Below are 14,897 nucleotides of genomic sequence, written 5' to 3'. Positions count from 1 at the left end.
AAAGCCATGGGGACTCTCAGCAAAAGCAAATCTGGCCCAGTAGTGAAAACCAATATAAACATTTCCAGATGAAACGCTCCAGTGTAATCAGTGAAACTGTGCTGATCTAACTGAGCAGAGTACATATCCACTGGCATGAGTAAGATGACGTGAACATGTAATGACACACAGATTTGATGGCATATTTACTTAAATTTGCCATTACAATCCAATATTTGCCAGTATAATATTACGTTTGCAAATAACTGCTGATGTCATTGGGAACTAACAGCTTCACTAATGCTTGTGTTATAATAAAGCGAGTCTTAATATCAAATTCATTAAAGGACTTCCACCAGGAAAATGGTAGCATTGACCTCCCTCAGTAACCTCGGAAGTGGGTATAAGTAAAAGGTGAGGGATGATTGAGTCAGAGTGTGTGAGTAAACTGGATAGAAGGAGATGGTTCTTGCATTACTGATTTTATGCTGACTGTTTTCCTATCTTTATCAGTGACTATGATATATTCCTAACCTTATATTGCTAGATTCAGTTTTCCAAACGTTGTCACCTTATAGGAAAACTATAGTTTATTCACGACTGTTTGGTTCAGTCACAACTATTGTTTCTATTGATTATGATTACATTGTTGCCTCCAAGGTACAGTTCTAGGAACATGGGAAATGTAAGCAGTAGGCTATCTTTGGGGTTTGCATAAAACCTTTTGTGGACATTGGTCTACTTGTTAGTTGCCCTGGTGGAAATGAAAATTCCTCAATTATTTTCCAGGATATGTTTTGATATGCATATTTTCCTAGTTGAGAGCTGATAGTGGAGAAGCAGGCGAGAAACAAGGGGGAGAGGGGGGGGGGGGTTATGACATGTAACAAGGGTCTCAAACTGGAGTCGAATAAGGATGTTGCAGTTATGTCACATGTGCTGTAACCATTCAGGTACCAACACGCTTCACCCTGCTGGACGTGGGGGGTTTTTTTGTGTGGTTTCCAGATATCAGTAGTTACCTGGGTTACTAAAATATTATTTTATTCATGGATGGATTTTTAGAAAAGTTTCCCTCACATTAATGGTGTTTGGAACAGTCATACAGATTGTCTTGGAAGGTCCTGAGAAGAGATCAGTGTTTTGGTACAGTATGGGGACTTGTTGGTTTCTCATTGTAATATCTGGTAATGTTTACGGAGTTGCACATTTTTCTCGTTGACATTTCATAATTTTTGATACCGACTATATTAATTTTGATTCTTATTTATTTATTCGGTTTGTTTTTATATTTATGAGTGGGGTTAAATATTTGTCCTGAGGTAATAATGTTATTACAATTCTATTTTCCCCAACATTTCATTGCTGCATTTTCACTTGTAAGCTGGTAAATCATAGCGTGGAGGGGAGGTTTTATTTTTAGTCCGTGGATGTGATATCAAGAGGCCTCGAGAGTCAGAGTTGCGACTGAAATGTCACCAGCTGGAGCCTCCGGGCGAGCTGAATGTGGAGCTAAGTTAACGCATTCCCCAGTCTATCTTATATGATCGTTTCCTTTGCCCCAGGATTGTCCTCATGCTGTCAGCAAAATCTATATTATTGTGTCCTCCTCACTCAAAGTAATGTACCCATAGTGTATAAGAAGATTAATATCTTATAAGTATTGCTTTATACTACATTATATAGAGTACCAGGGGCCCCATAAGAACCTTGTCGATACCCCAGTTCATGACACCCCCCCTTCTGTATACCAATTCTTAACTACTCCGGCAATATTCGCTGTATAAAAAACGGAAGCTTCTAACAAATCCTTGGCTCTCAGGGACTGTCCTGTTTACATCTCTGTTCCCGGCACAAAAGGATTACAAACACCAGCTTTACAGAGTATAAAGAGACTGTAAAAATCCAAGATTTCCTGGGTGGGAGGGGTGTGGGAACATTAGGGAAATGCCCTCATTGAGTTTGCATCTACGAGGCGACAAGAGGTCAAGGGTTAAGAGCGTCGAGAAGCGCCGGCGGGGAGGGGCAATCCGAGCCGATCAGAGTCGGCGGCAGAATGTGTGACTGTGTGTAAGTGTGTTTTCCCGAGCATATTTCCTCTATATTAAACTGGATTAGTCGTCTGCCCTGCATCCTTTATCGAGATAATACTTGAAGCTTGCTGGGATTTCATTGAATAGATCTGTGTGAGCTGTGTGACTTTCTCTAATCTTATTGGTGTGTGTGTGTGTGTGTGTGTGTGTGTGTGTGTGTGTGCGCATGTGTGTGTATATTTGCGTTTTGTGTGTGCAAGCTCCCAGAAAAACAGCATGATGGCACAGATCAAAGGGATCCGGATGGTTGTGAGTCTTACTTGGATGTAATTGCTGTTTACTTCGTCACATTATACAGTAGAGGTGCCTTATTAAGACGGTCTGCCTGTCATTAAAGTTGCACTGCAGCATCCTTAAGGGGATACGACTCTATCTCAGGGTTTTATCAAGGACATTTTATTCCTAATGTGACTTTTCAAAGGCTGCTTGTTTACGGCGATGAAGCAGAAGTTCATCTTTTTTGTATTGTTGAGATTAATGAATTTCCAACGTGCCGTCGTAGCTTTCAAAAAGGCACTTAATTTAAATATCAAGAGGAGCGGTGGCGATGTTTCGGTCCTGTAGTCATTGTCAGGTATCTGCCGGATCTTTTTAGTATTCCGTTTTAATCAGTCTGTGCCCAATACTTACCTATGATTAAATGTCTTTCAAGCAACAACAGCATGGGACATATGAATATATTTGAATAGCATTTTCTTGTGTTCACAGTCATGTGTGGAACCTCATGTGTCATTTTTGTGGTTGCTTCCATTGTAGGAATCGGAGTAGATTCCTGATTATTGTAGCTGTTCATTTAGTTCCTAACATTTAGTGAGTGTGTATGACTGAATCAGGCCATGAATACATTATAATTCACACCACCAATACATTGATGCAGTGTAGGCATCTAAACTAGTGTGGGATAACTTTCCTGGTTAGAAATATACTAAAAACATCACAAAGTACATATTTCACTACATGTTGATTGTTTATTTAACTGGAAATAGTTATTAATAATAATAATTAACAATAAAGGATCATGTATGGGAGGCAGGTTTGATATGGAAGTAGAAATAGTACAATAGTTGAGTTAATTCTACATGAGCACAGGCAAGGAACCACAATCAAAGGGAATACATTTACTTAAGTTCCTGCTGATGTACAAATTTGAAATACTTAAAAATTGAAATACATTTTGATGCTGTTTTATACTTTATACTTTACTATATCTGACAGCTATAGATAGTAGTTTCATACACAATATTAACAATATTATAGAATACAAACAGCATATGAAGTAGTTTAACTCCATCTTAATCAACTGTAGCATGTGAATGTTGCTTAAGGCATCAGTAGTATTACAGCTATGATACATATGATACAAGATATTATATTCATAAAAAAGTTTGAAAGAGTTCATTCTGCATTTTACTTCATTAGGAATATTTCACTTTTTACTCAAACACATCTTTCTGGCAGATATAGGTTGTAGTTAACAGTTATGAAATTTTTTTTTCACTATCGTCTTTAATAGGCTCATAAAATAGGATGTCTTGTTAGTAAGAATAAGCTCCAACTGAGATTTAACTCAACCAATGAGATCATTTCTGCCTCCAGAACAGCTCTGTCTCTCAGAAAGAATTAAGCAGTCCTCACAGTTTAAAAAAATAAAAAATGGTAGTATTGACAGAAGCCACATGAGCGGGCCATCTCACTTACCATGTAATAGAAACTGAGCATTATGTGCCGTTTTGGATTGCGTGTTTCGCCAAAAAAAGCCCAAATGATCACTTAAAACCGTGATGACAGTAATGTCACTCGAAATCAGCTCCACCCCAAATGCTGGCTGGTGTTACTATTGCCAAGTCTGTCATGCGTGCTTGCCAATCCGCACTATATGTAGCTACAAAACAACTCATTTGGCAGTTTGGGAAACCGAGGTTTGGAATCCAGCAGCCACTGCGGGTGGCTGAGCGGGCAGTTAGCTTCACGTACTGGGGCGTAGTAAATTAGCTCTGATTTTGCCCTGTAGGAGAGGAAATCGTGCCAGGAGAGATATCGGCCCACACGTCTCTGCAGCAACGACAAGCTGAGAGTGATGCTTACACTGATTCTGTCAAATATTTCCTTGTTTTGGACACATCACGCACAGTACAAAGGTCATTGGTTTGACGCCCAAAATGTGAACAGGTCCAAGTGTTAGTATTGGTGAAAGCCAGTTAGCCAGTTGCTAATTTTTTGAACATGATCTGATTTTTTTTTTTTTTTTTTTGTTAAACGAGACGAGTCAAAATAAAAACATGCAAAAAATGTGTTAAGAGCTGGCTAAAGGGTTAATAGATACTTGATCTGCTGGTGGGATGCAACATAGAAAAGGAAAGAAAAAGGTCAAAGGAAACAGCAAATCCAAGCAGATAATCTACGTTACAGTTATTAATATCAAAGAATGGTGGTAGACATGTAAACTTTAGACATCAAGCTGAAAAGGACAAAACACATCCAGCCCAAAAAGAGAGTTTACGAGTAAAGAGCAAAAAGAAAATGTCCATCACTTTCAAAAAAAGGACAAGAAATGTAAGAAAATCAAAGAAGATAAAAATTGGAGGAGAAAGGGTAAGTTTGGTTTCCCTTGTCATGCAAATCAGTTGGCATCGGGGGGGGAAAAAATACCTTCGTCGTCCGTGCGGTCACTATCACCTAAATCATCAGTGTGTTTCTTTGTAAGGGGACCTATAAGGACCAAGAAGGAGAAGATGGAGGAAAACAGGGTGATCAAGAACACACACAGCTTTCAAAAGATGCTCTCAAAAGATAAGAAAGTATGTCAATATTCAATGTTTCTATATTCCCCTTTTGGTTTGGAAAAATCTTCACTCTGACAAGGAGGCTGGGTAAACAGTACCACAATGTCCACTTCACATGTTTACAGTAGAAATATACTGTGCATGAGTTCATTTAAGAAAGCAAGAAAAGAGGTACTTTTTTTAAAAAAGAGTTGGAAAAAAAACATTTTCAAATATTTTTCTCAGTTGAAAATGAAGACTTAACCGAGGATGAACCTCTTACGATGAAAAGACATAAACCTCAATTGAAACAGTGCATATAGTAGCATCAATTATATTTCAAGACATGTTATTTTAACAGTTGGAAAAGGTCACTGTAGCAGAGATTTCGAAAAAAGAAAAAAGAAAAAAAAAAGGCAGACTGTAAAAGAAAAGCAGCATCAACAGAAGCCTGTGACGAACTCCCCCTGTTGTATTTTCAGTGTGCTAATTGTGCGTGGACCTAAAAATACACATAAACAAGCACACTAAGACACACACCCAGCATCGTGCATAGACTAAAGAGATGAGAGGAGAAGATAATGCAGAACAGGAAAATTTAGTTCATTTTGTTGTGCATCCTATTTCAATTTCTGAGCGAGTCGTGTCTTATTTTTCTCATCTTTACCTCCCAGTGCAAAGTGCAGAATCACACATTGGGAATTCATGTGTAAAAGCTTCTACATGTGGAGATGTATGAGTGGTTGTTGAGGATAATCTACAATATCATAAAGAAAAAATATGCTTAACCTCTTTCTTGTCGAGAGTTAGATAAGACGATTGTTGCAGGCTATGGAAGTTATGGAAGGCCATGTGCAGAAAAAAATATCTTGGTCAGGAACAGTGAATTCATGCTCCGGTTGAAGGGTAGGAAACCAGGGAACCACTCCACCCTAGATATATAAGGTTGAATCAGTGAGCTTTAGAGGTGCTGGTAGGGGAATTTTGTTACCTTTTTTATTCCCAGTCTTCATTCTAAGCCTAGCTAAAAAACTACATATTCAGCAAATGACCAAGAAGAGTAGTAATCTCTCTGTAAGAAAGCTAATAAGCATATTTCCTGAATCTCAAATTATTAAATCATGTCTCTGAGGATTGTTTTTTTTTTTCAATGGTCAGACAGGGAAAGTGGTCAGCGGCTTCTTTATTAAAAAACAGCTAACTTGTCATTATAATACCATTACATTGAACATACAGAGACATAGACACATGCTACAACATACAAAAGTGACAAAGACAAACACACACATATACACACACACACACACACACACAGCCACACACAGAAAGACGAGACCACACATAAAGATACACATGGATACTATGTGACGAATCTGAGAACATGCAGTAGCCCGCACGGTGCATGACACACAGAAAAAAGTAGATAAGCATAATGTGGCAGAGCTTAAGCCCTCACACATACACGCACACACACACCCACACGCACACACACATAAAAAGCAGTGAAATCTGCTTCAAATATGCATCTACTGGAGAGGAAATCGCCTCTCCAATCCGTTCCCACTACCTTCATTAGCCACCGCAGCAAATAGCTGGCAATTTCATGCAAATCTACATCAATTCTATTTGACTACTGAAAACTGAAGTATCATTCAATTTCAACACATGTAAAAAAGCACATTGTGTGAATAAGGTTAATGTTGAAAAGTGGCCACTCTGTCTAAATCGAGAGGAGACCCAAAAAAAAGGCTCTGAATTTCTGTTTAGGGAATCGGAGGTGAATCACTTGAAAAGGTTCAAATGACTTTTAGCTCGTGTCGATGAGCGATAATTCCTCCATCGTTCAACATCCAGCTTGTCGGCCGACCCCTTTTCTCTCCACGGCTTTAAAGAGCAACTCCCCGCATATCGCTCTGGCCCACAGCGGTCTCCGAGCTCTCTTTTTCGTGGAATTTGACAAGCAATTTGATAAGCGGGAGCTGACTCGTGCTTTCCATGTGCTGAATAAGCAGCCGAGACACGAGACTCGGCTCTTTCAGAATGCGAAAACATCCAAGAAAACACAGAGCATCGGCTGTCTAGGGATGTGTTACCCGTTTATGGACTGTATTGTTCAGAGAGATCACTGTCAAAGCAACACATGAGGGTCTGAGGAGACTCATGTTAGCCTCTGCTATAGATAAAGCTCAACATATATCACACAATAGGGAAAAAAAGCCTTTTACTACATTGTATTTGATATATTTGTTAATCTTTGCATATTGTATATTTGATTTGTTATCATCTGTCAGTTCATCTGTACTGCTCTGGCAACAGATTTGTGATCTGTCATGCCAATAAAGTTTATTTGAAAAATAAAGTCAAAACCTTTTTTTTTTTTTTTTTTAAACACAAAACTTTCCATTTCTTATTTTTTTTATTCTTTACATGATTTACATTTCAAAAACGTCTTATTTATTTTATACTGACACTTTAATGCAGCCCTGCAGTTCAGCCTCTGTCCGAAACAGGTGATTTTAGCTCCCGTCTCTTTAAGGCCCGCCTCCCAATGAGCACCTTTTGTTCTGATTGGCCAGCTTCAGCATACAGAGAGGCTATGGAAACAACCAGTAGTAGTTAGATTTCCTTTTTTTTTGTATTTGTAAATTGTAAACCTTTCAAATCTGTTTGAGCCTGAATCAGATCCGAAATATGAGCTTATGAACCTTAGCAACAACCTTGGCAACAAAGGCTATAGAACGGATGGCCATTTGTGGACACGCACTGTGATGTCATCACGTGGAGGAAATAGAGGTATACAAAGTGTTTGTATGAGGAGAACATTTGTGGACCCTGACTGACGCCATGATACAGGTCAGATAGACCACTGTGCAACAGTGTTTATATTTTAAAATAAGAGAAACTGTTTGTGTTTAACCACAGTAAGAAATAACTGTAGCATTGAAAAAAGTTGGATTTTCAAGTATTATAAAACCATAAAAACATGAACTAACTTTAACTAACTTTAATCAAGACAAGGCATACAATGACCCTGTCCTTGGAAAGAGAGATAAGATAAGATAGAAAATAAATAACACAACTGTTGAAAAGTTGAACCAGTGAGAATATAAGAGTGACAGAGATTGTGACTGATGTGGTTGCTCTCTGGTCTGCACATGTGCTGCTATTACAGTGGCATGTTGTTTGACTGAGGGTTAGTGAGGATCAGAGCAAGACAAGACAGCTGCATGACAGCTCCTATCACACACACACGCACACACACACACACACACACACAGACAGATGGACACACACACACGCTCGCCCACTTATGAATGCACACTCGTACAGAGAGAGAGACATCATACAGCAATCAGGTGTCAATTCTAAACTGCCCAGTGACAAGGAGGCTCCGACACTGACCTGCACTCACCTAACTGTCACAGTGAGCATATATGTGTGTGTGTGTGTGTATGTGTGTGTGTGTGACAAAGATACAGACACCGGTGAGGTCTCAGCTGGCATCAGCTCTGATCACTGATTAGGAACTTGAAACTTTCCTTTTTTTTTTTCTCTTCCTGACTCTCATGTCTCATATCACTCCCTCTATTTTGTATTTATCTTCTCTATATCCATGATTTTTTTTCTATACTTTTACTCTGACATTCTTATTCTGTTCTTTATATTTTATTATTTTATATTCCGTTTCCAAAATGTTGATTTCCAGTTCTGTGTTCCATTAAATTTGACACCAAAATGTGTGATGGTGTGACATGCTCATGTTTTTTCCCCTGTTGAACTTACTTACTGTCATAATGTTGCCAGATATCAGCAGTTAACTTGGTGAGAATACAACAGGCATGATGGCCAAATCTACAACAACAAGAAGACCCAGGTTGTATGAATCCAAACTTCACTTCAATGCAGAAACAGCATATTTTAGAACACATTTTCTCCTCTGTGTGATTTCGAGTCTCACTGTCTGTCTTTCTTTGTCCTTTGCAGTTGTTTGTTTCCTCTCTTTCTCTGTCTCATCCTAATGCCTCCCTCCCTCTCTATTTTCCACCATCAGCATTGATTGGTGTCTGATGAAGAGGAGATTCACACTCTGTAACAATCCGTGACTCAAAAAGCTGTGGAAGAAAGTATAAAACACATACTCACACACACACACACAAATACACACTCAACCCTCAAGCTTCCCCCCCTCTCCAGGATGAGGTAATTATTGTGAGGAGAGTCCATGCATCGATCGCACATTCAGCACAAGAGCTATCCATACATACATATTGCTCTCTGTATGCATCAGTCAAGGTCCGCACCAGCATAGAAACACAGCGGCTTAATCAATCACTGATGCACATTAAAAAAAAAGAGGGATATAACAGAGCGCATGGCTCAATGAGCCAAATAGGTAATCTACTACTGACCTTGGATAAAATCCCCACAGGCTGTAAACTATAAACACAGAATCCATTCCCCAAGGTAAAACCAGGATTCTAATGCACTTCAGCAAACCCTCTAATGAGATGAATTAGAGACTGTGAGCGGCACCCTGTAAAGCACTGGAGCTGTGCTTTATGAAAATGTGATGACGGGGCTCATGGATTCAAATACAGTACACGAGTTAGATGAGATTCTAAGCATGACACATGAGCTCTGATTTATACCTGTCATGGTGCATCTATGGAATTAAAACCATTACTGTGTCATTTTGTCTTTTCCTTCGTCTTCCGCAGACACTTGTTTTCTATCTGTCCGTCTCTCACATCTATTTTCACACTTCCCACTCTCTCCATCAGGTGTGTTCGGTGGCTGATGAAGTGTTTCACTCTGCAACAAACGGCGGCGGATCTATGTTGCCGCATCTAAAAGAAAAAGCACCGTTTTCTGTATGAAACCGATGCCGAATAAACAGCAGTTCCACCCGCATTATACAGTAGCTGTTTGCTGATTCTCAAGTCTTTTAAAGCCTTTTATTTGATACTTTAGACATAAGAGCAATAAGAGAGGCTTCTGGTTAAACCATATTTCTGTGTGTCAGAGTGCTGAATAATGCTGTCATTTATCCAGATGACAGCGGAACATGAAATGTCTGGAAAATGACTAAAGTATGTCATGTTAATGGGAAAAACACATGTCCTGACATAGATCATGAGATTATACAATCCTAAAGGGGAGTGTGTGTGTGTGTGTGTGTGTGTGTGTGTGTGTGTGTGTGTGTGTGTGTGTGTGTGTGTGTGTGTTTGTGTGTGTGTGTGTGTGTGTGTGTGTGTGTGTGTGTGTGTGTGTGTGTGTGTGTGTGTGTGTGTGTGTGGAGGGTCGTGCTGGTGATGTATTAATATTCCAGATCATCAGTAAGCTTTTTGCCTGTAGCATATGTATAAAGTAAGATTAGGCAAAAAAAGACACATTTAGGATTGAGAATGATTTCATGAGTTTTATCCCCAGGAGCAGGATTGAAGTATATGTGAAAAAAGTGTTTTATTTAAAAAATAAAAAAAAGAAATCTGAAAGCATCTGAATTTATTTCCATCTAGGATGATAACAACATGTTAGCAGGAACAAACAGAGAGCCCCTGAGATTTCAAAATAAAATACTAAAAGCTGATCTCTGTAAGACTGTGTGCCCAACACTGACACCTTCTCTCACATGACAAAGCATATGGGAAAAAGAGATGATATACACCCCCTCCCCTTGCAATATCTGTCCCCTCTTTCATACACTGAATATAAGAAACTCTCTGGGTAAAATAAATGTTAACAAACACATTTTATATGCGCTGTCACACTAAATTATAATACAGTAAACATGACAAACTATAGCCCACTGCTAATTCTAAGGTCATGTTACCATCTCAACACAAATTAGCATTAATCAATAGATACAGTAGTTTACATGAGGAGCACTTCTAACTAACATCCATATAAACTGGCTTAGTACCTGCTAACATTACATTTTAGGGCACTGTATGAGTCAAGGAAGCTACTAATCATTCCTAGCTGTTATGAATTTAAAAAAAAGTATAATATATTTTTTTTTTTTAACCTAAAATTGTGCTGACATATCAAACTAGTCTTTTGCTTCAACAAAAGTGAGTCGTGATCATTTCTAATCTAAATATATCATTCATTACAAAGCCAGAAAGTTTGGAACTTTACTTGGAAGGAAAATCTATTTCCACAAAATGTTTGCATTATCTTTTACAGTGTAAAATCTAAGAGGTTACAATACAGCTGTATAATTGATTCAGTTTAATTAGATTGTTTAGATGTTTGTCAGTCTCAAGTTTAAATTGTTCGTTACTTTCAGAACTTATAACGAGCTCAGTTGACTAAATGTCCAATGAATTCTTTACTCCAGTCATCAAAGTTAAGTAAGTTATTCAGAAACATTAGCTTATACCTGCAGCTTATTTGAATATACTTCCCAGCATGCATTGAATTAAAGTAAGCCTAAACGCCTCTTCTACTATCCCTCTCACCTTGTCTACAAAGGCCAATTCATCTTTACTGCATCTGTGGCCATACATGGACTTATTTGCGGTCCACTGGTAAACATGGCTGCAGTGTGATAACTTTCCAGATATGTAAAAATCCACTCTGTGAGTATTACAAGCCGCTGTGCAGTGTCTAATCAGCCTTTAAACTCAATAATCTGTTACTCAAACCATAATTGCTGGATCTATTTCATTGTCTCACCGGCACTTTAAACAACACACCCACATACCAACACAGCTCCTTGTATTGTTTTACACACAGCTGTTTTCAGTCTGGATGCAGCCGAGGACTTTTTGTATGTTGCGTAACAACAAGAAGACGGTGAAAAAAAGAAAAGGGACAGCTTAATGAGAATAGGAATACAGTTCATCCATACATTCCTGTTCCTAACACATGTAAATATTGGGCTCTTGGACCCTAACGTCACCCAGACCAATTTGAACCCCAACGGCCACACAGACACAGAAAGCAGTGAATTGGCATTTAGCCGTACCTTTTTTCCCCCCTTTCCTTTTGTTCCGCTTTCTCCCGCTGCCCAATTGATCGACTCGCTCACCCTACTCTCCACCCACACCCCCCCTTACCAATAATTTTGTTCTTACATTCCTCCAGTGAAAAGGCCTGGGAGGGAGGACGTGAGCGAAGATGTGTGACTAGTGTACAAATGAGCGAGAAAAAGTAGGAAGCCCGATTTTAAAAAAGGTGAGAGGGTGAATCTTTAATGGAAATTTTCCCATGGAATTCCTGATGGGATCAACGGTATTTGACTTTTTTTGAATAATTTGGGAGGAAAAAAACATTAAGGGTTAACATGCCCCAAATTATAGGTTAAAGACAATTTTCTGCCCCTGCAAGTTTTATGAAAGAACTACTTTCAGACTAACGGCTGAACTCTTGGCTGAGGTTTCTACATAGGAGGAGAATATTAGTTAAATGTCCTTCACAGTAAGATGTGAGTGCAGGAGCTTTAGGCCCGGGACATGCTTTAGTCAAACATCAAAGAAGCGGATCAAACAGAAAGCACATCATGTACTGTAATGACTGCACTAGCATTCAAGGGCATTCCAGCATCCTCTGGTTTTAAAGCAGTTGTTTCCAATGTTCCTCTCTCTCTTTCTCAGTTTAGTTCATTTAATGGGCCCACATGGAAACACATGACTTGACACGAGTGTTTCTGGATACTGTTCTAAATAAAGCATGAAAAGATTAGTTTGGAATGATTAATCGAGTTATAGTAACGTCTCAGCAGCTACATGAAGCTCTGAGGATTAGGGACTAAACAGACTGTTGTTTTTGGATTCTGATAGAGTTTAAACGTCTCTCTCAAACCCTTACTACTTCCATCACTTTCCACGCGTACAACCAGCAGCCACAACATGAATGCCTTCCAGGTAGAGACTAAGGTGTGTGCCGTAGGCTAATGAACTGTAAATGTGATTGATTTGATCCTTCAGATTTGGGACGTAATGAGATGTAGCCAGGTGGGAGCTATGAAGGCAGGTTTAAAGCCTAAAGCGTCTTTTAATGTGGATATTAAGAACTACTTTTCAGACGTTCTTGGGCGACATGTAGACATGTGTAGAAACATGGAGGATGAAGAACGAGGTTAATTGGGACAAGGAAAGCGAGGTTCCTGTGAAGTCTTACAAGATGTAAACAAGGAAAGCAGCCTCCTAGGGTTAGGGTTAGGGTTAGACAGTATAGACCCACCATGTAAGGCCCAGTGTCTTACAATCAAGGGGTGTCTTGCTCAATTCACTCTGTTCATACAAAATAGCATTTGAGTCTTGAGACGACACTTCCCAAATCTTTACAATGGAGATGATGGGTAAGAAGTTGCTTGGGGCAAACTAATATCCAAGCACATCCAAAGGCAAAGGCAGGAAGACAGCTAAAGGTACGCTTTACGTTCTCCAACACAACAAACTCTTCCTGGCATTCCTCTACTGCAACATCTCAACTCACGGGATATTTCAGCACGGGACTTCGTCTCGAGCGAGACTTGAGGTTAAACACAAAAACAAACACATCGAACTAAACGAAAGGTAACGAAACATTTTCTATTTCTCTGTATGGTCCTTTTCATAATGTTGTCACTGACACTTATAATAATAATGTGAGCCTCTCAGTGGCACAAACCAGAACTTTTAGTGGACATACATTGATGGGGTGCTATTGACCCAAAGGATTACGTTGCAGCCTGCTCAGACAGTCTCGCTCAATACTGGACCGATTTCAAAAAAACGTTGTCCCCGTTAGTCACTTAGACACACAATGATGAGAAAATATGGTCCAGGTTGAAATATCCCAAAATTCCCCTTGAAGCCAAAAGACCAATACCAATACACCTGTATGGTACGATAGTCTTGTGAAAGCAGGAGGGTGATTTTAACTGTTATCAGGAAATTCTTGGCCAATTAAGAGCTTCCTCACAATGAAATGACAGAGGTAAGCACTGAGCTAACTAAGCTCCCTACCATAGCTGCCATATTCATGCCAGTCTGTCAGTCTTTTGATTTATCTTGTGTGAATGCCAGAGAAGTAGCAGCAAATGTTAGAAGATGGTTCGTCTCTGCAATTAGAAACAACAGATTGTCGTAACAGCTATAGAGATTTCTAGTGGATTACTTTCTCTCTGGCTCTAAAATAAGTGATTTAGATTATTTTTAAGCTGTGGCTGATTCTGGCTGCTTGCTTATATATATATATACAGTATGTCATTATTGCAGAGTCCACATCTGCCTAATCTTACTATGACCAAAAGTCATATTAGACAAATGTAAGAAATCAATGCCAAGTTTAATGAAATCAGGACGTTATCCTATAGAGTAACTGACTTTTTTAATTCATGATTTCTAACCAATTAAAACAACACTATGCCTGTTAATGAGTAGTTTATTCAAATTTTGGATAAAAGAACCAGTGGAAAAAAATGTAGCAATGCAGAGGGTTGAGGTTTGTAAGAAGCAATCGGCTGTCATCACCCACTGTGTTGCTAATTTTATCAAGACTTGACTCAACTTGCTACCAGACATGGTTGGAGGGGGGTTGGACCTCAGCGGTTCAGTAGTCACTGACCAGTCTCTCAGGATGTGTCAGGATTGCATGTGTCATAACTAAGGAGACAAGTTTTATTTTATTTTTTTCTTCTTTTTATAAGTGACTCATTTTGACCAATACTGTCAGCTAATAGGCCAGTGGCCAGTCCATTTATCAGGGAGTCAAGCTGTTTTTGAACTGGGCCTTCTCTCCTCATGCAGTGAGACTTGTCAGCTCTGCTCTGTGTCCACCCACTGCTCTGTGAAATATGGCATGACAGGAACTGCAGAGGTTTTAAACCCCAGTTTGTGACCCTACTTACACACGAAAGAAATATGGATTTTGACTTCAGGCTTTGAGGCAAGACTCAGCAAAAAAAGATGTTTGTGTAACGCTCCATAAGGAATGGCTCCAGAGATAGAATGGGCTAAATTTACTTACTAGGAGACACACATTTATTTGGTGATTGGAGCTTTTTTTTTTTTTATGTCTGCCGTGTGATTTGCTCTATAATGTAAGTTAATACCTGTAATATCTAACATTT

General features: G+C 39.1%; 1 protein-coding gene across 5 annotated transcripts in view; it reads right to left on the bottom strand.

The window, feature by feature from the left end:
• nlgn1 (neuroligin 1) overlaps positions 1-14,897 on the bottom strand; it is a 300,005-nt gene that overhangs the window by 198,995 nt on the left and 86,113 nt on the right. For 2 of the 5 annotated variants that reach the window (XM_062423625.1, XM_062423626.1), the window contains exon 2: positions 4,722-4,781. The exons of 2 other annotated variants lie outside the window; for them this stretch is intronic. In XM_062423625.1, coding sequence (XP_062279609.1) covers positions 4,722-4,781 — 60 coding nt within the window. Of the gene's footprint in view, positions 1-4,721; positions 4,782-7,665; positions 7,701-14,897 lie in introns of all 5 variants that reach the window. One more of the 5 variants, XM_062423629.1, reaches the window with a different exon arrangement.

This window comes from Scomber scombrus, chromosome 8 (genome assembly GCF_963691925.1).
Source record: "Scomber scombrus chromosome 8, fScoSco1.1, whole genome shotgun sequence".
NCBI lineage: Eukaryota > Metazoa > Chordata > Actinopteri > Scombriformes > Scombridae > Scomber > Scomber scombrus.
The sequence above is the reverse complement of the archived record's forward strand: the minus strand, read 5'-3'. Positions and strand labels throughout refer to the sequence as shown.